Source organism: Trichosurus vulpecula, chromosome 9, assembly GCF_011100635.1.
Source record: "Trichosurus vulpecula isolate mTriVul1 chromosome 9, mTriVul1.pri, whole genome shotgun sequence".
Taxonomy (NCBI): domain Eukaryota; kingdom Metazoa; phylum Chordata; class Mammalia; order Diprotodontia; family Phalangeridae; genus Trichosurus; species Trichosurus vulpecula.
The window spans coordinates 123500602-123527274 of record NC_050581.1 but is presented as its reverse complement, the minus strand read 5'-3'; the positions used below and the strand labels follow the sequence as shown (position 1 = coordinate 123527274).

The 26673-nt window shown below is 39.3% G+C and overlaps 1 protein-coding gene across 13 annotated transcripts in view; it reads left to right on the top strand.

The window, feature by feature from the left end:
- Nucleotides 1–26673, top strand: part of PBRM1 (polybromo 1) — a 121654-nt gene that overhangs the window by 57642 nt on the left and 37339 nt on the right. For all 13 annotated transcript variants that reach the window (XM_036737790.1, XM_036737788.1, XM_036737782.1 and 10 more), the window contains 3 exons: nt 6275–6380; nt 11017–11659; nt 18581–18792. In XM_036737790.1, coding sequence (XP_036593685.1) covers nt 6275–6380; nt 11017–11659; nt 18581–18792 — 961 coding nt within the window. The remainder of the gene's footprint in view (nt 1–6274; nt 6381–11016; nt 11660–18580; nt 18793–26673) is intronic.

Sequence of the window (26673 nt, the reverse complement as noted above, 5' to 3'; positions counted from 1 at the left end):
GGCATATCATTCCCCACTGAGCCTCTCTTTTCTTGGCCACATATCCCCAGTTCCTTCAGACAGTTCATATGGCATAGATTTGAGGCTGTCCACCATTATGCTCTTCAGTTCATCAGTCTCCACCTTAGAAACTGTTCAGCCAGAACTGAACACAGTGCTCCAAGGTGTAGTCTGAACATGGTAGAATACAGAGGATGATCTCCTCTTTATTCCTGGAAGCTGTACTTCTCTTAATGCAGCCCAAGGTCACATTCACTTTTTTTGGCTGGTCACATCAGCCGGTTAACTCACATTGAGTTTTTAGTCCACTAAAACCCCTATGTCTTTTGCAGCCAAACGTCTTTCTAACTACACCTTCGCTGTCTCATCTTATGAAGTCAATTTCTTAAACTATAGGTGAGATTTTAATTTGTACCAATTAAATTTCACCTTAATTAGATTCAGCCTGTTATCATCTTTTTAGATCCTGACTTTGTTACCTGCTATGTTAGCTATCCCTCCCAGGGTTGAGGCATCTGAAAATTTTGTATGGATACCATCTATGCCTTTAAGTCAGTGGTAAAAATGTTAAATACCACAGGTCCAAGCACTCCACTGGAGACCTCCTTCCAAGTTGACCTGAAACTAGTGAATGACTGCTTTTTCACTTGGACCATTCAGCTAGTTCTGAATCCATCTAACTGTTCTGTTGTACAGAGCATACACCTCTTCATGAAATGCTTTGTTAAAGTCTAGGTAAACTATAAACATAACATTCCTCTGATCTACCAGTTTAGTAACCATGTCAAAAAAGGAAATAAGGTTAGTTTTTGCTGAAACCATACTGTTCTTAGTGATCACTACTTCCTTTTCTAAATGTTCACTAACTGGTCATTTAGTACAGTTATCCCTTCTACATTGTGACTTTCCCCATCACAGTTTCAGTATATTGTGGGTTGGCATAAGAAATTAACTGGGAATTTTGGGGGAGTTTTACTGAAGCTGCAGATGACACATGAAGGCCAGTAGACAACACAGAAAAAGTTTAGAAACTCAGAAATGCATAAAATATAGGTATGGCTTTTTATAAAATCAACATATTTTATCTTTTAATGCCATAATAATTCAGACAACTTCTCTGTCACGAAAGGAGGGCCAAAAAATTTTACAAGGATTTTCCAGATTGTGGAGCACCATGCCCTTAACTCCTGTGATATGTGAGGGATAACTCCATGTCCTAGCATTTTTCCAAGAATCAGAGTGAGGTTTACTAGCCTGTAGTTTGCTGGCTGTTTCCTTCCTGTTTTAAAAATGGAGATGATATTTGCGCTTCTCCAGTCTGGAGATCTCTCTTCTGTTCCTCTACAATCTTTCTGATATTGACTGCGCAGCATTCACTTCTGTACTTTCTTTCAGGACTATGATTCGGCCCGGTGAGTCAGTTTCATCAAGGGCAGCTAAGTACTTCTACCATCCTTAGATCACAACTCTTCCTTAGCCAATAGAAAACAGATTTTAAAAAATCAGAATTGAGCAACTCACCTTCTCTTGCCAGTGATCACTGATCCATCCACTTGAGCAGTAATCTTATCCCCTGATCACTATGAATAGCATGATCAATTTCTGTTACTTTTCCTTGCTTCCATCTCTTGTATACATGTTTAAAAATATGAATTGCCATGTGAATTCTCTGTTCACCCCTTTGTTCATCCAGGCAACTCTCATTCTTCCTCGTTGAAATTATTTTCCTTTGTGTCTTCAGAATCTCATTCTTCAGTTTCTCATCCCTCCTCAGCTAGAAGAACTCCTAAATTGACTAACGTTGCTATCTCCTTTCATTCTTGAAAGGCTACACATTTGGTGGTAAATTGAGGCATTCATTATTCTGATAAGTGGTATAAGCTGAAAACATTCAAAATTCAAGAAGGTTTTAGACAAATCCATGGACAGTCTAGCCATAATGGCCTATCAAGGGTATGTATCCAGGATCGGCAGAAGTTTCATTTATGTGAAGGAGTCAGCCCTGGGCCTTAGGTCTTGCTTATCTTTGGCATCTTCTCAGGATTCCATTTCCCCATGAGAGCCAATTCAGAGGGCTTTTGACTTTGGCCTCAGGACTTTCACCATTCACTACTTTCTAGGCCTTCTCTGATCATTGAGTTCTTCCTCCTCCAGCCCCATCCCTAGCTGAAGGCCTGCCTGTCTCTAGATTTCCCACTTTTCCTAATCCTGTTTGATTTCTTTGGTTGAGAATTTCCCAATTACTTCTCACCTTCTCTTGATGCTGGTCTCATACCTTGATGTCCTTTTCTAGAATCTGCCTCACTTCTCCTTCTCTCCACTGTCTTTATACATATAAGCTCGTAAGAATGGCATTTTCTAAGGGCTAACTACAAGAGAAAAGAATTTATACCATACAAAAATAATATATCAGAGTAGGGTAATTAGAAATGCAAATAAAACTACATGTTTTTTGGATGGTACATAGCTCATATGGCATTCTACTTAACTCCTCTGTGCCTAACTTGGCTCGTTCTGAAATCCTTTATAGATCAGAATATCTGATTCTCTTAGAGGCCTTAAAATGGCATCTTCTGTTCCTACTGTTAATTACTCAGTTGACTAGCAATTTCCCTTTATTCTGCCCAAAATTATAAGGAATAGAATTATTACATGGAATTAAAATTTATCCCATAATCTCAAAAGGAGACCATACCACCCCTCTGAATGTACCCAAAGACAGTTTCTACTTTTATAGTCAGTTCATTCAACAAATACTTACTGAGCCCCAATTATGTGTAAAACCCTGTGTTTAGAGAATGAATCCTGAATTGGATTAACCATTCAGCTTTAGTGTGGCATGTTCTAATGACTACATTTCTCAAAGGACAATTCGATAAGATTTCAATGGTTACACAGAAGTTGAAAGCATATTCTTTCCCAAAGTTATTGATTTTGATATGTAACAGATAAGTTTCAAATCTTTGCAATTACACCAAAGAGAAAGTTCCTTTTCCTTCCTTTGGTTTGATAATTTGATCTCCTGTATCTACTTTCATTCTTCCAGAGATACCACAGAATTTATAAATCTCTTTTTTCTTCTCTCCCCCATTTTTGGCCAGATGATAGATTAGATTTGGCATAAAGGATTACATCATGGAAAGGGCACCTATGATACCATCATTCCTATTCACTGTCAGTGCCTTGGACACTACTTGTCCATAGACCTTAGAAAGAAGAACAGATTAGTGTCAGCCAAGGGGGAGAGGCCACTCTCTATAAAGTGGACTCTACTGTTCTGTGACTTTAACAACGCTTTTGTTAATTCTTACTCAGAATGCAGCATAGCAGAAGAAGCCTGGAAGGTAAGGTTTATTTATTGTTCCACTTCTCCACTTAATCAAGGGACCTGAAAAGGTCTTTAAGTTTTGCTATTTGGGATCTGTGATTTTATTGGGAAAGGTACTTTCCTCTACTGGAACAGATCATAGCCTTTCCACACCTTCTCATTCTGTGTGATTCTTCTCCATGTTTTCCATAGAAAAATCTTTGATAGAAGTTCTAGCCAACCCACTGCCAGCCTTCCTCTTGGTTTTTTTGTTGTCATGGCTGTTATTTTTTAAAATATTCTGGTGGGGCCAGGGCGCCACCTTGTCTGTCCATCTGTTGTGTTTCATTCTCACTATGTGACTGGTCCACTACCTTTCCAGTAATACCTGCCCTTGATAACATCTTTTACACCACTTTCCTGTAGAAATTGTTTTTGGCATTCTGTGATTGCAGTCAGTATTTTATCACTGGGAAAATATTAGAGTTAAAGAGACTGGCTTTTGTGGCAGCCATCAGGGAATTATTGACAAACTGAGTTTTTTCAAGTGCAGTGCAGTCTGATTTCCTATCCTACTTTGTTCTGTACCCAACTTACTGTCTATCTGAATCACCTGTACAAGATGGACATATTAATTCAACAGGTTACCTCTCCAAAGACTGCATCTTTTACCCACTTTTTTATGCAGCGTGGATGTTTAAAACAATCTTTCCCACTGCTGTGTTTTCCAGTGAAGCTTTTTAGTGCTTTGGGGCTTAATGCAGACATTTAGGAGAAACTCACCATCCATAGGGAATTCTTCTTTTGTTTGGACTTTCTGTAGGTCCTCTTGCATGACCCTGGCAGGCAGCAGTGGCAGCACTAGGTCTGCAGTCCTAATGTCTGGGTTCAGTCTCAGCTCTACTGCTGGTCACCTTGGTTATAACCTTGTGGGCTTCAGTCTCCTCCTCCTGGGTGTTGGACTAGATGACCTCTCAGGTCCCTTCCAGTTCTAGGTCTACAATCACCTGAGCCTATGAACACATTGGGGTCGTCCTGCACCTCCTCGTTGTCAGTATTCAGTCTATTGCTGAATGGAATTCTTACTGTAGTCCCATCTGTCATTGTTCTGTATGATTTGTTATGTGCTTTGGAGATACCCCATCTGAGGAGAACCTTCAGGGCTGCATTTTGTTCTACCAGATCAAATACTTTTGTAAAAGCAAAGCAGTAGTCAACAGAATCTTGCATTCTAGCACTTCTCATAATGGTGTGTGATAAGGCGTTCTGTAACAGCAGCAAACACCAAGTACCTCATGTGGGCTGAGCTTTGACAGGGCCCTGTTCTTCCACTCAAGAATTTTTTTCACTAGAGGAATAGGACCCCAACCTGGAGAGATGCAACAGACCAAGGCACCTTAGCTTCTGACAACATGCTGCCCTGTGGCTCTGCTCAGTATCCCTGTGCACAGGCTAGGCTGCAGCTCCCTGTCCTGACTCCCACTGGCTCCTCCCTCCTGCCCATCCACATCAGCCCCATTCCTTGGGTGACCCTGTTCCCTACCCCTCCATTGTGCCCTCTGGAATCCCTTTTCTGGTGTCACCAAACTGCCATTCATGTTACACCTCTTCCTCTCCCACCCAAATTACTTTGGATGTGTTTTATATTTACTTATGTGTAATTATGTGTAATGTTGTTTACTTCTGAAGGAGTGTAAGCACGTTGAGGGCAAGGGTTGTTTCATTTTGATTTTTGTTCCCCACTGCCTAACACAGTCATGGTGCCAGGCACAAAGTAGGCACTTAATAAATGTAATACATAATAATACATAGTAGTGCATAATAGAGGTATCCAAAAAAAAAGTGCTGCGAAATTAGGTCTGAGACTTGCATTCTGGTGATGGCATTTGAATCAGGTTTAAATGATGGTAAAGATTGAGCAGGTGAAAGGGAAGACAAGACATTTCAGGTTAGCATGGCCATCACAGCATAAGTGGTGATGGGTGGGCAGGGGAGAGTCCGGGCCTATTGGGTAGCAGTATAGTCGAAAGCTAAAAGATAGGGTGGCACAGGATTGTTGAGAGCCTTCGAATGCTGGGCAGAAGGCTAGATACGGGCTTTGTAAGTTAGTGCCAGAAGTGGCTATTGTTTTGTATTCGATATAGTTCCATGTGGTACGATGGAAAAAACCCTGGCTCCAGAGTCAGAAGATCTGAGTTCAGATTCCATCTTGGGCACGTTATTTAGGTCTCAGGGCCTCAGTTTCCTCAGGTTTAAAAATGAAGAGGTTGGATTAGATGACCTCTGAGGTCCATTCTAGCTCTGGTCAAGTAGCTGAAGTGCTGAGAATCAAGGAGACCCAAGTTCAAATCCTATGCCAGATACTTAACTAGCTTGTGACCCTGAACAAATCATTTAACCGCAGCCTCAGCTTCCTCATCTTTAAAATGAGGATAATGAGAACACTTGCGTCACAGGGCTGTGGTGAGACAAACCTTGAAGCACTATATGGATGCTAGCTACCGTTATTCCTTTGGATACCAGGACCTCTATAATGGAGGGATATGTGAGGCGGAAGGGACAGGAGCATACCATCCCCATATCTGGGAATGTCACCTAAGCTGTGCCAGTAGTTGGGGAAATAGGACCATCCAGATGGTAGTAGAGATCAATTATATTGCCACATGGTATGTGGTTTTACCTCCTAACTACCATCAGTCATGTCAAGTATGACTTTAGTATATGACATATATTCAAGGTGTCAGTTTTTTCAGCATTAGCAAAGTTTTCATCTATACTTTCTGTTTGGACTTAATCTGCTACTTTTTGGACCCAAAGGAATAGAAACTCTTTTGAGAAGTGTAACATGCATAAATGTGGTTCAGCACAAGAACATATTGTGTTGCCCATAGGCAGTTGCTGGAATAGTTAGCATAGTGTCAGATCCCTTAAACACTTTTTTTCTTTTTGATGTTGTTTTGGAAATAGGTGTATAATGATGCCCATATTCTGGAGAAGATGCTCAGAGATAAGAGAAAAGAGCTGGGCCCACTCCCTGAGGATGATGACATGGCCTCTCCCAAACTCAAGCTAAGTAAGGCAGAATTGTGTGTATTCATGACGTTTTGTGTTTAATGAGATATCACCATTTTACTGAAAGGACATTGAGTAATTGATAGTTCTTGAAGTCACTAGCGTTCTAGCATTTAAGTGACCATTCTTCTCCTGGCCTCACTCTTTTTTTAATCTAAATTTAATCAGCTGAAAAGAGTAGGTAGGGAAAAGGAAATGGTATAAAAAATGCCGTATGGCTTCAGTTTACTTTCTCATACACTATGGGTGTTTGTTACATATAAAGATGGACATTTCTTGTTTGTGATTATACACAAGTGTGCAGGAACTCATGTTTCTTTTTTAATTTATGATCAATCAGATTTAAAATTGTCTCTAGTGCTCTTAGGCTGAAAATTTCAGAGGTTGATTATTTGTAATCAATATACAATGAAAACTAAAGCAATCCTAGTATGATAGTCCTGATAGTTAAGAGCCTGGTCATACTACATCTGGAGTGCTGTGTTCTCTTTGGGATACTGCACTTAAGGAAGGACATTACTGTGCTATAGTGTCCCCAGAAGGGAGGGCAGCCAAGGTCAGCAAGGCCTTAGAACGTATGCCCCATACGGATTGAAGGAACTGAATCTCTTGAGTCAAGTTTAGAGAAGAGAAGACTCAGTGAAGTGACAACTGTCTTCAAGTACAGAGAGTTCTTGCTTTACGTAAATTTGCATTATGCAAATTCAACTTTATATACAGAATTCTGAAAGAAATTGACATTCCAAAAAAAACCTGTGGTAACTTTACCATACAGTACTGTGCTTTCTCTCTGCTCCTGCCCTTTGGCTCAGCACTCCACAGCCTCCCACCCCCTCTCCCCACCAAAAAAATACCCAAAAACCTTCAAGTGAAAGCAAAAGAACAGAGGTGCAGAGAGACCAGTGCCACTGGATTGAGGGCTTAGCTTGAGACCTTCAGCACTGAGAGAGGGGACTTTGGCCCCTCTCCGCTTACCCACTCACATGTCTGGTCCCCACATGTCCATCTTCTGTCCATTCACACTCAGGTATTTTGTGTCTTTCTCTGCCCTCTTTCTGTTATCCATCCTCTCCTCTGTCCATTTCCACCTTCCCCATGTCTTCTTCCCATTCATTCCAGCCAGATGCCCACATAGATGGCCCCAGCTCCTGTGTGTTCCTCTTCCTGCTCTCACTTCTCTGTCCCCAGACCCGACCTTGAACTGTGTGCCAGTCCCCTCCCTCCACGGGCATGCAGCCCCCTTCCTACTTTTCTTTCCTTCCTCCCTTCCTCACATCCATGGGGAAATTCACATTATGTAAATGCACATTGTGTTAAAATTACTTGACAAAGAAGTCTGTGGAACAGACCACTTGCATAAAGTAAGAACTGTGTTAGAACAGCTATCACAGAGAAGAGGAATTTGGGGCAGATTTATGTTTGATTTAGCCACCAACTCCCAAACAGTCAGGCAAAATGGGCTCTTTCAGGAGGTGAAGGGTTCACCCCCTATGAATGTCTTCAAACTGAAGGCTGGAAGACTCCTTGGTTGTATTGTGAGACAGTCGTTGCTCAGGGAGAGCGTTGACTAGTTTGCTTTAAGATCTGTCCAGCTCTGAGCTTCTGTGATTCTGAATTAACTTAGAAATAATAGCCTCATTGGAGCATTGCCTCCTCAGTTCAATTCAACAAACATTTATAAAAAGTACTTACTGTTCTAGGCACTGGGGATACAAGAATGGAAGGTGAACTAGCCCCTGCCCCTAAGGCTGAGGAGCTCACTTCTCTGGGGGTTTGAAGAGAGATACGCTATGTCAAGAGAATTAGAGAGACACACCTGGAGAGTTCCAGGAAGACCCCTGCAGGAGGTGGCACTTACTGAAACTGCTTTGAGGGATAGACATTGCACATGGGGAGGATCACCTAGTGCAGAAACGTCGAGGCCACAGGCCAGTGTGACTCAATTGGCATGTGAAGGGAAGGAAGCTAGAACTAGCTGGCTAGAAAGTGTTTGAGTGTCGTGTTAAAGACAATGAGCTGGTGAAGATTTTTGAATAGGGGTCAGGGACATGTTTTAGGAAAACTGTTTTAGCAGCGGTGTAAAGGTTGAATTGAGAGAGGGGATACTGGAAGCAAGAGTGTTGTGGGGATGGACTTAAATTGTAGAGGTAGAAATAAGACATGACAATTGATTAAATAGGAAGACTTAGGAGAATCAAGGGTGACTCCAAGCTTGCAAACTTGAGTAACTTTAAGGATGGTGGTTTGTTGGCAGGGGCGACAGGGAAGGGGAAGAACTGGAAAGAAATATAGTGACTGTATAATAAATATAATTTGGGAAATGTTGAGTTTGAATTGCCTATAGAACATCTAGGTTAGAAATGCCCAGCAGGAAGTCGGTAATGTATATATATAAATATAATTTGGGAAATGTTGAGTTTGAATTGCCTATAGAACATCTAGGTTAGAAATGCCCAGCAGGAAGTCGGTAATGTGAAATTGCAATTCAAGATAGCAGAGTAATTCGATTTCTGTTTTCTTAGCTGAAATGCTTTGTGGCGAGGGAGTAGGATTCACTGGGAAGTGATAGAAATATTTAAAAGAAAAAGATAATCAATAAAACATCTATTCTTTAAAAGGATAAAATTTTAAATTAAGCTAATTTATTTTTAAATTTTTATTTTATTTTAAAAAGAAAAGAGAGATTAGGGCCCAGGAAAGAGCCTTAGGTAATAATACCACCCTTAGGGGGCAGGAACAGGGTAATGATTCAGCAAAAAAAATATCTCTTTCATCTTGATTTATTGTAGGAAAAAGTTAAGAGCAAAAGATACTTTCAGTTATCAAGTAATATAACAGAATAATACTGTGTGAAATGTTTCTAATCAATATGTTTGAATGATGGGTTTTTTTTTTAAAAACCTGGAACTTTCATAATTTAAAAACTGAAAAATGTCAGGTAAAGAAAATCTCCAAACATTATTTTATGATAGTGTTATGTAGCTTACAGATACATTTTTGCCCAGATTTAAAAACACATATAACCAATATGTGTTCATTGGGCAGCTAGTTAACACAATAAATAGAGCACAGGACTTAGGAAGACCTGAGTTCAAATCCTGCCTTAGATACGAGCCATTCGGCCCTGGGCAAGTTATTTAACCTCGTGTAAAATTGGAATGATAATGATAGCATCTGCCCCACAAAGTTGTAAAGCTCTTCACAAACCTTAAAGCACTATATAAATGCTAGCTGGTGTTATTATTTATGTGGTTTCACCATAAAACTTTTTAAAAGTCCACTGCTTAATGAGTCGTCAGTAGAGCATGTCATTGTTTTTGAAAAGCCATTGTGCTTTTCACTGAACCTGAAAAGTAACCAGTTTGGAATTCTGATCAACTACAGAAGAGATTAACTGTCAAAATTTCAAGCCCTTTATTAATTGTCCTGCTGTGCTCTATGTCTAAAATCTCCTGTATGAAAGTATTAAATCTTTAACTTAGATTAAGGTTAAAGTTATCACCGAGATATTGTAATAGAATACAGAGAACATGTGCTTTTTAAATTTTTTTTGGCAGTATTTTACAAATACGTCATTTGTAATAAACTTCTATTCCTAATTGAGTCAATTTTAATCTATGGAAGATTTAGTAAGTAGTGAAGCATTACAAATTAAAATTTTAAATCAAGGAAATAAAAGTCCAGAGAGAGGGAGATTTCCTCACCAAGAGCTATGCTTGTAACATGAATACATTATTGTGTGACACCTCTCAGACCAGCTCAGATCACTGATCAGTCTGACCTCATCTTTAGTTTTTTGACATGCTTATGAGAGGTAGATGGGAGGAGGAGTTATCCTTAATTTTGGAGGGGAGAAAATTGGCATTTTGAGAGGAAAAGGAACTAATCTGTAAGTAAACCAGTGAGTCAAGATTGAAAGTTCCATTTTCATGTGGCCCAGTTCTCTGCACACTCCTCCTACCTGTCTCGAACTTTGTAAGAATTGTCAGAAAGTTCCTGGACCTTCAGTAGTAGGGCAGCTAACACTGACCACTATCATACATATTCTTCTGGTAGAAGGGGGAGTTCCATCCTAGCATCTTTATTTTTCATTTAACTGAGAATTTTCTGCAGCAAAACCATTTAGGAAAGTAATTCCCAACCTTTTTGAATGAACATCCTTTTTGTACATCAAAGAAGTTCACTAATCCTTATATATTTGTAGTTGTACAATTAGTATAAATAGTACAAATAGTATAAAAATACTTAATGACAGAAAGCTACTGTGAATCCAGTAAAGCTTTTAAATGAAAATGTATTTTTCTAATCACAGTAGTATATATATATTTGAAAAATAATATTGTATATATTGCAGTACTTTTAGCCCATAGGGGTATTTTGGTTTATTTGTGGATTTGCATATGGTTTCTTGAGCTCCTTGCAACAACTCCAATGTTGGGAACCACTAACATAGGGCATATGTATTTGTGAAGGTAATAATCAGTAGGTAAAAGACGGGGATCGAAATAATCAGATTTGTCCCAAAATTATCTAGCCTATCTTTACTCAGGTACTTGAGCCACAGCAGGGAAAGGGTAGGCTGTGGGAGAAATGGAAATATTTTACTGCTCATGTAACCTTTGAAACTGTTTTTTTAGGTAGAAAGAGTGGCATTTCTCCTAAAAAGTCAAAATACATGACACCAATGCAACAGAAACTAAATGAGGTGTATGAAGCGGTAAAGAACTACACAGATAAGCGGGGCCGCCGCCTCAGCGCCATCTTTCTGAGACTCCCTTCCAGATCAGAGCTGCCAGACTACTATCTGACCATCAAAAAGCCCGTGGACATGGAAAAGATCAGAAGCCACATGATGGCTAACAAGTACCAAGACATAGACTCCATGGTTGAAGACTTTGTCATGATGTTCAATAATGCTTGCACGTACAATGAGCCTGAATCCCTGATTTACAAAGACGCCTTGGTCCTGCATAAGGTCTTGCTTGAAACTCGAAGGGACATAGAAGGCGATGAGGATTCTCATGTTCCTAACGTGACACTCCTTATCCAGGAGCTTATCCACAATCTTTTTGTGTCTGTAATGAGCCATCAGGATGATGAGGGAAGGTGCTACAGTGACTCCTTAGCTGAAATCCCTTCTGTGGATCCTAGTTTCCCAAACAAACCCCCTCTGACTTTTGATATAATTAGAAAGAATGTTGAAAATAATCGCTATCGCAGGCTGGACTTATTTCAAGAACAGATGTTTGACGTGCTAGAAAGGGCAAGAAGAATGAATCGGTAAGTTAGACTATTTCCTTTGGAAGACAAGTAAGTTTTATTCAGAGGGCAGCAAATTGTTCTGCATTTGTGTAACTTTGTTTCATATTCTTTAGAAGATAAGAGAGTTCTGGCACCCATATCTGATGGAGGGATTCTATTCTGAAACTCCGGTTGTAAATTTGGAGGACAACTGTAATTTGTCCAGGAAAAGAGGGTGAACAGAGTTCATATTTCTTATGGTGAGATTAATGTTAGAAAGGACAGTTAAAAATCAGAAAACAAGCATTAAGGAGAAACATTTCTCTTACGTGGGAGCTAAAATAAAGCCATTTTACAAAATGCCTTTTAAAAATTCACCGAATACAAATCCAAAAATATATCCCATAGATTGTATTAATTAAATACAACCAATTGAAAAGAATGTATTAAGTGCCTACTTTTGGCAGGCACTTTGTTGGGCACTGGAAATATAAGTACAAAGAATGAAGCAATTTTTGTTTTCAATTAGCTTACGTTTCAATGGAGACAAGTACTTATAAAATATATGCAGCATAAATGTTAAGCTAATAAATACAAACATATGCAGGATGGTTTGGGAGGGAGGGCGCTAGCCACTGGGGGAATCAAGAAAGGCTTCATGCAGAAAATATTGCTTAAGCTGCATTTTAAAGGAAGAGAAGAACTCTGTGAAGTCTAAGTAAGGAGGTTTGGGGGCTTGCTTTGGGTAAAAAGAAGAGAAGAGGCCATTTTTTCCAGATCACAGAGTGTGGGATGCAGAATAATGTCCATTCAGTCCGGAAAGAAAGATTGGAGCCAGCTTGTGTAGGGCTTGAAAAGCTAACAGTATAAGAATATATCATAAGCTTTAATGCAGTGTTCTCTGAAAATTAGACTAAAATTAGTAGTCTTTTTTCACTATAAAAGATTTTTCTTTTCCACAGATTTTTTTAAGAGCCAAGTTTAGTGTACTTCATACTGACATGAGTTCATTAAATGATTTAAATGAAGCAATAAATATAAGATTTAAGGATCTTTTAGAGATCATTACTCAATGTCACTTCCAGTATCTAGAGTCTATGTGGTATATCAGAAAACCTAAATTTGAATCTGGATCCTTCTTCTAATTGGCAGTATAACCTTGGGCAAGTCCCTTTTCCCCAGCTGAGTTTCACAGCTGCTGAACATTGGTGAGTCATAAATTGAAATGTTTCTCAGACTTGCAAGAAGTGAGGAAGGAGAACTAATACTTTGGATCTAAAAAGATCTCTTCCATATAGAAGAGGTTCTTAACCTCCATTGTGTTGAGATTTCTTTGGGAGGCTAATCTGTTGCAACCCTTTCTAAGAATAATGCTTTTAAATGCATAATATAAAATACAAAGGATTACAAAGGACACCGATTGTATTGAAATAACAGTTACGGAAATATTTTTTTAAACAATTTCACAGACTTCAGATTAGGAGCCTTGGACCAGAATGAGTGACCAGCAAAATGAAATTTGATAGGGATAAATATGAAGTACTTCGAGTTTTTTTTTTTTTAAATCAGCTGCACAAATAGAAAATGAAAGAGGCAGAGCTAGATCTGGTATAGTGGAAAGAGCCCTGGACCTAGAGCCACAAAGCCCTGGGTTTGAATCCTGTTTGTGATATCTGCCATCTGTCTAATAATGGGCAAGCCACTTAACCTTCTCTGCATTTCGGTTTCCTCCTGCATAAAATGGAGGTAATATTACCATGTCACCTTCCTCAGATGGTTATTTTGAAGCTCAAATGAGATAATGTCTATAAAGTGCTTTAGGTACTCCATGTGATAGATACTAGTGTCACCATCTTCAACAACAGCAATAGGACATGACAGCCAGAAAAGCTGGCATGTTCTGAGGCTCCTGGAAGAAGCACAAAGGCTGTCCAACCTGCCCAAGACACCCCTCGACAACATCCCCAACAAGTGCTGCTCCAGTGGAGAGAGCCCACCAGCTTCTAAGGCAGCCTGGTTAGTGGTGGATCCTAAGATCACCAGATCTTCTTTCATGTAAACTCAAGTCTTTCTTGTGCAGTTGATTTTTTGAACCCAAGTATGGACTTGCCATTTAAGGAAAAGGACTTACCCAAAGTCACAGAGCTGAGAAGAGGCAACGCCAAGAGGCAGATCTCAGACTTAGGACTCGGCTGAAGATCCTTTCCTGTGCTCCATGTGGCTTCTCAGCATATTTTGATGGAGAGAGGAGAGAGGAATTCTTGGTAAAGAGCTAAAGCAGAGATTCTTAACCTTTTTGAAGGTCATAGACCCCTTGGGAAGTCTGTCTGGTGAAACATGTGGATCTTTTTTTGAATAATTATTTTAAAAGCATAAAACAAAATACATAAGAGTTAAAAAGGAAACTTATTACATTGAAACATAGTTAGCAAGATATTTATTTTAAAAGTTTGTAGAGCCTAATTTAAGAACCTCTGAGCTAAAGGATACTTAAATATTATATTTATTGCTTTCTTTAGATAATGGGCTGTTATATAGAAAAGAGAATGAACTTCCAAAAATAGAGTTGGCTGTCTAGTAGTAGTAATAATGGTCGTGCTGGTGATAGTGGTGATAGCTAGCATTTATATAGCACTTTATAAATATGATCTCATTTTATCCTGGTAACAACCCTGGGAGGTGGCGCTGTTAATTATCCTCATTTACAGATGAGGGAACTGAGACACGCAGAGGTTAAGTGGTTTGTCCAGGGTCTCAAGTAGGATTCGAATTCCTCTCTTCCTGAGTCCGAGTCCAGCCCTGGAGAGGTAGTAGTTTGTCCTTGAAGTGAAGACTGGATGACCACTTGTTAGAGATGTCGTAGAGGGCATCCCTGTTCAGGTGTGACATGGGCTAAATGCCCTCTGGATCATTTAGAGGCTGCCTCCGGAGATTGTCTTTCCTTTACATCTGTGAATGATACAGTCGTTCACTGGGATAACCTGCTGCTTTTTGCACTTTATAGGAAATACCTCCTTGCCGAGACTTTTCTTACATTAGGGTTTTGGTAAGAGTTTGCTGGTTGTTGTTTTGGAGGGAGGTTGTCGTGCTAGTGCTAGGATTTCATCAGTGTGGGGAACTCCCTCCACTGAGGCAGATCTGCTGTTTACCTGAAATGTACTTGTAGAGATCTGCCTGGGGCACTGAGAGGAAGATGACACCCCTGCTAATAAATAACTAGCGTGTGTCAGACAGGATTTGATCTCGGTCTTCCTGACTCCAACATTCACCCTCTACTACATTGTGTTATTTAAGTAGATTGAAAACCTTGACATATGGGTTAGAACTAGATGGAACTTTAAAGATCATCCAGTATAAGGTGTTTAATTTGGGGTCTGTGGCCTCCCCTTTATGGATAGATTTCAAGGTGTCCATGAACTCTCATAAATTTCATTTTTTAATGTTTTGATAACATCGTTTCAATATAATTAGTCACGCTTATAATCTTATTTTATTTTATGTATTAAGCAGCTAGACGATGCAGCGGATAGAGCGCAAGACCTGGAGTCAGGGAGACGAGAGTTCAGATGCAGCTTCAGATAGCTCTGTGACCCTGAACGTGTCACCTGACCTGTCTGGGGAATAGTAGCAATAATGATAATAACACCTAGCTTTCAGGGTTGTTGTAAAGCGCAGTGTAAACACTAGTTACTATTATTATCATCATTATTTTTAAAAATATTCTGAGAAGGAGTCCGCAGGCTTTACCAGATTGCCAAGAAGACGCAAGGAAAGTTAAGAACCCCTGATCTCATCCGGACAAAGACGCTGAAGCTCAGGTTTCCTCCCATAACAAAGCTGTTAATAGGCACAGGAGTCACAAGTTTCTGACGCCAATTTCTTTTTTTATTCTTTTTTAAATGTATTTATTTTTAGTTTTCAACATTCATTTCCATAAGGTTTAAATTTTCTCCCCCTCCCATCTCCCTCCCCAGGATGGCATGCAATCTGATATAGGCTCTACATACGCCTTCTTATTAAACATATTGTCACATTAGTCATGTTGTACAGAAGAATTGGAATGAATGGGAAGGACCATGAGAAAGAAAAAAAAACCAAACGAAACGAAAAAGAGAGCAAATAGTATGTTTCGATCCTCACTCACTCCGTATTTCTTTTTCTGGATGTGGATCCCTGTCCCTAATTTAAGGGTCTTTCCCCCGTAGATTTCAGCAGCTTACGAGTGTTTTCCAAGCTAATTGCTGCTAGCAGGTTTTTTCAGAGATTGCTTGCACTTAGACACACAGACTGTTGCGTCGCTTCTTTGCATCTCCTGAATCGTCTTGTTCGGTGATGTTCTCGTTGCAGAAGATTTGTACGATGACATAACAGTTTTTAGGGAGGTGAAATCCACAGACTGCGTGAATCTAGTAAAACTAGAACGTGTTCTTCAGGGAGAAGAAGGGAAAGGGGGACTCTTGTTAGTCGTCTGGTACAGTATTAGAAGAATCATCCATAAATGCATAGTTGGGCAACAAGTAGCATCTGAGGAGCGCTGCGGGCTTTCCTAGCTTTGAGGCGTCCTTTTTAGCTAGTTACTTTTATCGCGGTTATCTTCCTTATTGCTCACCGCCTAGCTGGTAAACTCTTCATCTCCCACTCTCCATCTACGGGATTTCATCCCAGCACCTGCACGCAGCGGACGTTCCGTAGATGTCTGTTGGTCAAGCAGGGGAATGATTCAGAGCTCAGTCAAGGAGTTTCATGATTCGATTTGAAAAATGAATTTAGTAGAACAAAAAGGTTTTAAAAGATGACGACCAACGTAGGTGATTAAAGGCATTTGGCCCTCTGCGTTTCATTACGTTGGCAGAGTTGATACTTGGATGAGATAACTGTAGCATTTTGTAAAAGTACAAGGGTGACTCGTAGAGGAAACCCTTCATTACTTTCCAGAAAAATGTCTAGTATTTTCTGCTTGATCTGTAGTTTCATATAGTTGACCACTCTCCACCTTCATCTGCTGGCATTGCTTCAGGGTAAGTGCTCCACCCTGTTGCTTTGAGAGTTCTACGGCTAAGACCTGCGTAATACACAGAAACTCAGGGACAAGGGAAGTATGGCAAGGACCCTAAAAAATCTACCATTTCTTTTTCAGATTGTCTGCTTCCTTTGAAAAGGTTTCCCACAAAGTAACCAAAATGCTTGCCTTAGAATACAGAATCGGGTGTTTTATTTTTACCTTTTTATTCCACTTTTCCTTTGAATATGAAAAAAAACAACCATTTCCCACAGAAAGCTAGCTCATTGTTCTACTCGCTTTCTTTTAAACATTCATTTGTTGATCACCTGGTGCCATTTACACTAAGAAAGCTTCTTTACCATCCCCACGCACAAGAGTTCTTCTATTAGAGTTACCAGCCTATTCTGAGATGTAGTCACTGAATACACAATTAGTTTTTAACTTAAAACTACAAACTATGTACCTGCAGTTATCCATTTGATGTTTTTGATAACTAGATTTCAGAATACCCAAAACATGCATGAAAGGTGAATTTGGCGTTTATATGTACCCATAACACTTATCCTGAAAAACATGACTCTCAGTGTTTCTAAAAGTGATCACTACTTCTGTATCCAGAAAGGATTGTGTTTCAAGCAAAACCTCATTAAGTTCTTTACCATACTCTTCTGTTTGTTCTTAAGAAAACAGTTTAAGTTTCAAGTAATAGCTTAGTGGTAGTTTTATTTTTTTAATTCCTCTGATTAGAGGCACTTGTGACCTAACCCTGTTGTGTACATTGCTACTGTCCCTGTCCCAGGAACAGCACTGTCATAGCTAATAAAAACAAGCCTCTCCTTCCCCTCTCTACCCACCCCCCAGCTCCTCTCATGATGATACAGAGACACAGAAGTGTCCTTTCCTTATATCTTGATAAAATGATTCCATAATTACATAATAGAATATTGGACTAGCAGCTAGCTTTTTGGATAACTTTCATGACCTAATGTTCAAAGTGCATTTATATTTATATCAGCCACTTCATTTTCTATATGAGGAAACTGATGCCACAAAAAGTTTAGCAGACTGCTAGAGGTCACATGATAGCATAGTGTTGAATAGGACTTTGAGTCAGGACACCTGGGTGTGAATCAAGCCTGGCATTTATGGTGATATGACCATGGACCAAGTCACTTAGCCTTTCTGAGACTCTCACAACCTCCCAGTTGTCCAGACACTATTTTTCCTTAACAACAATGAAACTAAAATGAAAACTGGTATTTGGAAATAAATTGCCTTTCTTGAAGTTATATAACTTATCAGAACCCCTTCTAATATAACTTATCAGAACCCCTTCTAATTCTTTGTCTTATAACTCACATTTTTGAATATCACTATATATGCCACTAGCCCACACAGCCAGTGTTACAAACAAGGAAGGTTGAAAGGTTACAAGCTCACTTTATCATCTGCTCCCTAATTAAGGGATAATTTATAGAGTCAAAGAGCCTAAGTTAGCTATTTAGTGAGAATTATGTAAAATCTAGTAGTATATGTCCTGTGTAACAAACATTTAGATGCTTAGCTTTGGTGTGTTTGGATTTTGGTGTATTTTGTACCGAAAGCCCTCTCAAGCCTCATAACAAAACCTCATAATAACGAAAACATATGATTTACCATTGAATATTTGAATTTGAATTCTCCTTTCAACTTGAGAGGCCATCTGTCTGTTTGCTAGATATGTCCATATATGATATGAAGTGGATAGACCACATTACAAATAGTAGTTAAATAGGTAAGAGCCGTTTTTTTAGCAATACTTTCAAAATGTGTCCACATTATTTCCCTGTCCCTGAATTGTATTTAATATCACTCAAAATAAATGCTCATTCTAATGCTATTTGACATGGATGAGAAAAGATAGGAAAGGAAAAGTAATGATAAAAATTCAACTGAAAATGTACCCTGTGATCTTCCAGGACGGATTCAGAAATATATGAAGATGCAGTAGAGCTTCAGCAATTCTTTATTAAAATCCGTGACGAACTCTGCAAGAACGGAGAGATCCTTCTCTCCCCAGCACTCAGTTATACAACAAAGCATCTCCATAATGATGTGGAGAAGGAGAAAAAGGAAAAGTTACCCAAAGAAATAGAGGAAGATAAATTAAAACGGGAAGAAGAAAAGAGAGGTGAGTTTCTTTTCATTTTTTTATGACCAAGAAATACGGTGCTTATTTTGTAGTTAAATCCCTCTGTATCAAAGTATCCTGTTTGTAAATGTGAAGAATCATAATTTAAAATATGTCTCCTACGACAGAGGTCATTAAGAGGAACTATGTTTCCTCATCATCACTGTGAGATTTTTTTCATAGGGATTAAAAGGCTTAGAAATCTAGGTACAACATAGCAGACCTTCTCTGTCTCTGTAGGAAAGAAGATGGTAAGTTTACAAGAGAACTTAGAACTTCTTAATATTGTAGACTGACAAGCAATTAAAACTCTGAATAGGGCTAGGAAGCATTTACACACTCTTCCTTTTTCATAAGGTTTCTTCCAAAATAAGTAAATCATATACTCGCTTGTATTTCTACCAAGACTTTGAATTTGAGTAGCTTTTCTAATTTTTTAAAAATGAGACAGAATCTTGCTCATGTGCAGATTAAAAAAAAAATTCATTTAACTGAATATTTATCATAAAGAATTTTGTTTTAGCCACATCAGCCAGAGCTTGCTACCATCTGCCAGGGTTTGTAACCAGTTAAGGACTGAAGGGTTTTTTTGGTCAGACTTGTAACCATTACAGACAGATTTGTGCTATGGTCAACTTGCAGTATTTTTTCTATACTAGAATCATGAGTTAGTATAAGTGATTGGAATGTACAGATTTCCTTTTAGCCCATTACTTCAGCCTTTCCACCCAAATAACTTTTACTTAAGCAAAGAGCAAAACTAATTCGCCTGAAGTTGATTCCTTCTCCTTGCTCCAGCATAGCCTTTGATGGAAATTCTAATATGACATCTCAAGAGGAGAAGCTCGGGACCTGGTCCATGAGCACCTGAACAGTGGAGTTGACTATGTCTGTCCAAAAAGTTCAGCTACCACTATTTAGGTAGCTAAGGGGTGCAGAGTTCCATCATGGGACCTAGAGTCAGGTAGATCTGTCCTGCCTCAGACATTCATGAGTTGTGTGATCCTGAACAAGTCACTTAACCTCTGTCTTGCTTAGTTTCCTCATCTTTAAAATGGGGGACCTTCCTCACGAAGTTATTGTGAAGATCAAATGAGTCAACATGTTAGGGTTTTTCAGACCTAAAGCACTATATAAATGCTATTATTCATCATCACCATTATTATTATTATCATCATGTTTTACAACCTCCTAGAACGTCTTAAAGAGTCGTTTTGGCTAAAAAAATTCATCCCTCTATAGCCAACCTGGTGACACAATTCTGTGACCTTAAGCTGATTCCCAAATGACAAACAGTTCATTATTCTGAGCCTTTTCAGCTTGATAGAGAGTCCTTCAGAACTTGTGTTCCACTAAAGCCATTTTTGCCAGTCCAGGGTCATCTCCATGCCACAATGAGGCATCAGGGGAGGACTTCAGGAGGGTGGTCTGCAGCTAATCTTGGAGAAATTTGATTTGTCATTTATTAGTTAAATTATCTTCATGGCTGCCACCTAGCATGTTCTCACACATAGTACATGTAACCAGGTCATCATATCATAGTTTTAGAACTAGAAAGAGCTTTAAGGTCATCTAGTTCCACCTCTTCATTTTATAGGACGCTGAGCTTCATAGGGGCCAAAACAAGCTGCCCTGTAAGTGCTATAGCCTGGATTTGAACCCAGGCACCCTGATTGCAAATGCAGTGCTTCCTTTGCGACACTACACTTCCTACTGAGTTGTATGGTTTAAATTAAGCCTAGCATATTTTTCATCCAGAAATTATTTAGTGCTACCAAAAAAGAGGTCCTTAAAATTATTCTGAACTTTCGCATTGATTATCATTGCTTACAGAAAAATTTTAAGCACTTGAAGATAACATATGTCTAGAGCTAGTTGATCTTTAATCATTGGGCAGATCTTCACTCTTGTATTATCTTTAAATTGGAAATGAATCATTCTTTTGAGTAGCTTATATAACACAATTATCTAGAAAAGACATCTTTGTTTTCACACTGGCCTCCTCAATTATTGTTGGCCAAGTGTGAGAATCTTTTGTTAGTAAATCCCAGCAGTAGATCCAGAAGGAACACAAGATGGTTTTTCACAGGATTCACCAACAGTAACTGTTGTGGAGTTGGAATAGATAGGTTGTCTGATGGGATAGTGAGTTTTTTAGAAACCAAACATTTAGAAGTATGGAGACTTTCTTGTGTACCTTAAAATAAGTCGATGTATAATTTAGTCATGAATGAGCTTGGCTTAAGAGAAGTGTTGTGGATTTTTTGGTTTGTTTTTGTTTTATGAAAAGGCTATATGCAATCGTTGTTTACTTTGAGCATTTTCATTTCAAATCAGAAAACACTGATTAAATACCTACTATGCTTCATATAGAGGGCTGTGCTAGACATTAAATGAAAATATAAAATTTAGTCGACATGATCCTTGCTCACAAGAAATTCAACAGATGCATAGATAACTATAATGCAAAATAATGCATGTCAGTCCTGAAGCATTTGTTAAGGGCCAGGCACTGTGCTGAGTGCTACAAATACAAAGAAAGGCAGAAAAAGGTCTCTTCACTCAGGCACTCTACAATATCATGGGGAGACAATATGCAAACAACTATGTATGAACAAGCTATATACAGGATAAGTTGGAAATAACCAACAGAGAGAAAAAACTAGAATTAAGGGGGATCAGGAAATGTCTTCTCTAGAAGTTATCATTTTAGCTGAGATTTGAAGGGAGTCAGGAAGTAGAAATGAGGAGGGAGAGAATTCCAAGCATGGAGGTCAGCTAGTAAAAAGGCAGAGAATTGAGATGGAGTGTCTTGTTCATGGAACAGCAAGGAGGCCAGTGTCACTGGAATGCCACGCCAAGGATTTTATATTTGATCCTGGAATTGATAAGGAGCAACTGGAGTTTCTTGAATATGGGAGTGACATGATCAGACCCATACTTTAGGAAGATCAGCTTCACAATTGAGTGGAGGATGGGCTGGCTTGAGGCAGGGAGACCAACCAAAAGGTTATTGTGATAGTCCAAGTCTAGGGAGATAAGGACCTGTAAGGTGCCATTGTCAGAGGAGAGAAGGCAGAGTATACAAGAGATGCTACAAAGGTCAAGTCAGCAGGCCTTGACAACAGATTGGAATGGGACTGCGAGGGAATGGCAATGAAAGAGATTAAGGAGTTGAGGATGACACTTAGGTTGGTGGCCTGGATAATTGGGAGCATGGTGGTACCCTCAACAGTAATAGGGAAGTTTGGAAGAGAGGAGGGTTTGGGAGGGAAAGATAATGAGTTCAGTTTGGAGTTTGAGATCCACCAGGACATTAGAAATGCAAGTTAGCTGAGAGGTTCAGGCTGGATAAGTATCTTTGAGAATAATCATCGTAGCGAAGATAATTGAATCCATGAGAGTTGAGGAGATCATCAAATGAAATAGTATAGAAGGAGAGGAAAAGAGGGCCCAGGACAGAGTCTGGGGGGATACTCACCATTAGTGGGCTTGACATAGACAAGAATCCAGCAAAGGACATTGAAAAGAAGCAGTCAGACAGGTAGGAGGAAAACCAGGATATTATCACAAAAACCTACAGAAAAGAAAGTGTGAGGGAGAAGAGAGTGATCAGTAATGTCAGAGGTTAAGAGGATGAGGATTGAAAAAAGTCCTTTAGATTTGGCAGTTAAGAAATCATAGTAACTTTGGAGATGGCAGTTCCATTTGAATGATGAGATCAGAAGCAGAACTGAAAAGAGTTAAGAAGGTAATGAAAGGAAAGGAAATGGAGGCACCTATTGTAGAAGGTCCCCCTCAAGAAGGGGAGGGGCACATAGGACAATCGGGGAGACATGGGTATGTTTGGAGGCAAATAGGGAAGCAAACAGTTGATTGAAGGGAGATTAAAGATAAGAGGGAACAGGGATGAGAGAGGTGGTAATCTCCTGGAGAAGATGAGATGGAATGGGATCACTTGAGCACATAAAGGGTTTCTTGGCCAGAAGAGCTGTGTCTTCAATGAGACCTGGGTAAAGGAAGACAAAGCTATAGAAGGCATCTGAGTGATGGGGGAAGATGAGGGGAGAAGCTCTCCACGATTTGGCCTTGCTTTTTCAGTGAAATACGTATGAGTCAAAATCCTTAGCTGAGAGGTGGGAAGAAGTGGAGGCTGTGTAAAGTTTGAGGAGGGATTGAAAGCCACTGTGATGATTGTGATAGAGTGACTCATTTAGGGAGGTGTTAAAGGATCACCTCAGGTTCATGAGGGCCCAGTTGAAATTATGTAACATAAAGTTGTAGCAGACCTAGGTAGCACAGTTTTGTGATTTTCTCCCTTAAAAAATGTTTTTAAGGTCTAAAAGAAGAGAACATTAGTAAATGGGGAGATCAAAGAAGACTTCTTACAGGGTTTTGAGTTGGGCTTTAAGAGAATGACTACAACAGCCTATATAAAGACAATACTAAAAGGCGATAAATCTTAGATCAATTTATAGGGCAGTTTTACAATCATGAATGAAAAAAGCATTTATTGACCCATGGGTTTCCAACCTTTTTTTGTCCCTCTACCCCTTGGCTTTCAGTAAACTATTTAATATGAGAAATAAGAGATTAATTTTTCATAAAGAAAACTTAAGTACATAAAATTTTTAGTTTCTTAATTTTGTTAGATGTTTCTCAGAACAGTCAAATTAATTTGAGACTCTTGATTTTGTTCCTTGGCACCTAACAGTTTTAGTCTCAGTGTGGTTATTGAAAGAGCCACGTATCATGTTGAGCTGCCTCTTTGAGAATGAGACAGGAAGTTCTAATTCACAGACATAAGTAGTTATAAATGGAAGTGTGAGCATGCTTGGTAAGATGGAATATGCTTCTTCAAGGTTATGCCACCAATTTTGTGACTTTATTGATTGGAAATCACTTTAGTGTTCCAGATTATTGCAGAAATCAGGTAGTTGGTCTTTTACTGGGTCACTGTCACTGATTTTTTTCCCTAGCTTACTATTAAAAGATCTTTATATCCAAAACTCCATTTGGTCCGGTCAGTAGGTATTAGACCATCTGCAGTCTCTTTCAGATTTTGCAGACGTACTATAGTGCTCCCTCACTTTCGTACTCATACCTTGCTTCTTCACAATTCAATTTTTTCTACTAACCCTACTACTTTTGGAATATTTCAGTAGAATAATATAGTTATCTGCTAAGTACTCCCCATACTTCTTTAACAGGCTTCTCATAACCCTCTGAAGATAGTCATACACTAGGTGGGAAACCCTGTATTAAGTGCTTACTACATGCAGAGCATTGTTCTAAGCTTTGGGTATACAAATACAAAAGCAAAAACAGCCTCCTTCAACCAACTTACATTCTGACAGGAGGATGCAGCCATTTCCACAATACAGAAGAAATTGGTTCCCAAAATAAACACATAAGAGCAATTCCCCTTCTATCATCCCTTTTCTCTTACTAATATTCAGACTTTCCATATCTTCTGGTTGCGTTCTGAGCTGCAAAAAATCTCTGCAGGACTGTAAAATTAACCCATATAAATCATCAGCATTTCTATACAATACTAACAAAACCCAGAAGGAGGGGAGAGAGAAAGAGAAATTCCATTAAAATAACTGCGGACAGTATACAATACCTGGAAATCTACCTGCCAATGCACACACTGGAACCAAAGGAACACAGTTACAAAACACTTTTCACACAAATAAATACATCTAAACAATTGGAGAAATATTAATTACTCATAGGTAGGCCAAAGCACTATGGGCATATCTTGGAGATATTGCGGGTTCGGTTGCAGACCACCACACTAAAGCAAAGATTACCATAAAACAAGTCACATGAATTTTTTAGTTTCCCAGTGCATATAAAAGTTATGTTTGCACTATACTATAATCTTTTTAAGTATGCGGTAGTATTATGTCTTTTACAAAAACATACCTTAATTTAAAATTTTATCGCTAAAAAATGATAACCATCATCTGAGCCTTTAGCAAGTTAGAATCTTTTTGTTGGTGGAGGGTCTCACCTCAGTGTTGATGGCTGCTGACTGATCAGGGTAGTGGTTGCTGAAGGCTGGGGTTGCTGTGACAGTTTCTTAAAATAAGACAATAATGAAGTTTGCTGCATCGGTTGATTCTTCCTTTCATGAAAGATTTCTCTATAGCATGTGATGCTATTTGATAACATTTTACCCACAGTAGAACTTCTTTCAAAATTGGAGTCAGCCCTCTCAAACCCTGCTGCTGCTTTATCAGCTAAGTTTATGTGATATTCTTCAGAATTATTGTGTCTCAAGAAATAAGGAGGCCCAAGGAGGGGGAGAGAGATGGGGGAATGTCCAGTCAGAACACACACAATATTTATCAATCAAGTTTGCCTCTTATATGGGCGTGGTTTGTGGCACCCCAGAACAATTACAATAGTAACATCAAAGATCACTGATCATAGATGGCAGACGTAATAATGATGAAAAAGTTTGAAATACGACAAGAATTACCAAAACGTGACACAGAGACACGATGTGAGCACATGCTGTTGGGAAAATGGCACCAAGAGACTTGTTCACACAGGCTTGCCACAAACCTTCAGTTTGTTTAAAAAAAAACCAAACAGTACCTGCAGAGCATGATAAAATAAGGTATGCCTGCAGCCTGTTGGTACCAGATCTCAAACTGTACTATCATCAAAACAGTCTGATACTGGGTAAGAAACAGAGTGGTTCAGCAGTGGAATAGATTAGATATCTAATGTTGTTCACTTGTTTCAGACATGTCTGACTCTTCATGACTCCACTTAGGGTTTTCTTGGCCAAGAAACTGGAGTGGTTTGCCCTTTTCTTCTCCAGTGGATCCATTTTGTCAGGCAGTCAGAGGTTAAGTGACTTGCCCAGGGTCACACACAAGAAATGTCTAAGACTGGATTTGAACTCAGGTCTCCCTGACTCCAGGTCCAGTGCTCTGTCCACTGAGCCACCAGCTGCCTCTCTTAAAATACACAATACAGGGGCAGCTAGGTGGCATGGCGAGTACAACACCGGCCCTGGAGTCAGGAGGACCTGAGTTCAAATGTGGCCTCAGACGTTTGACACACTTACTAGCTGTGTGACCTTGGGCAAATCACTTAACCCCAATTTCACTGCCTTCTCCCCCCCCCTCCCGCTGCAAAAAAAAAAGAGTTACACAATACACAGTAAATGACCACAGTAACCTAGTGTTTGATAAACTCAAAGATTCAGGCTTTGGGGGCAAGGACTCATTATTCGCAAAAACTGCTAGGAAAACTGGAAAACAATCTGGTAGAAACTAGGTCTGTTCTAACGCAGGGGTGGGGAACCTGCAGCCTCAAGGCCACATGGTGGTCCTCTAGATCTTCAAGTGTGGCCCTTTGACTGAAACCAGAAAAAAAATCCCCTTAATAAAAGGATTTGTTCTGTAAAACTTGGACTCAGTCAGAAGGTTACACCCAAGGATCTAGAAGGCCACAGGTATCCCACCGCCGGACTAACGTCTTATACCATATACCAAGATATGTTCAAAATGAGTATGTGATTTAGACGTAAAGGGTGATATAAGCAAATTAGAAGAGCATGGAAAAATTTACCTGTCAGATCTATGGATAAGGGAAGATTTTATGACCAAACAAGAGATAAAGAATATCATTGTAGGTAAAATGGGTAATTTTGATTACATTAAATCAATCCAGCCAAAATTAGAAGGGAAAAAAACCAGGAAACCAAGGTGGGGAGGGGGATCTTTATAGCAAGTTTCTCTGATAAAGGTCTCATTTCTCAAATATATAGAGAACTGAGCCAAATTTATAAAAATAAGAGCCATTTGTTTCCCAGTTGATAATGGTTGAAGGATATGAACAGTTTTCAGAAGAAATCAA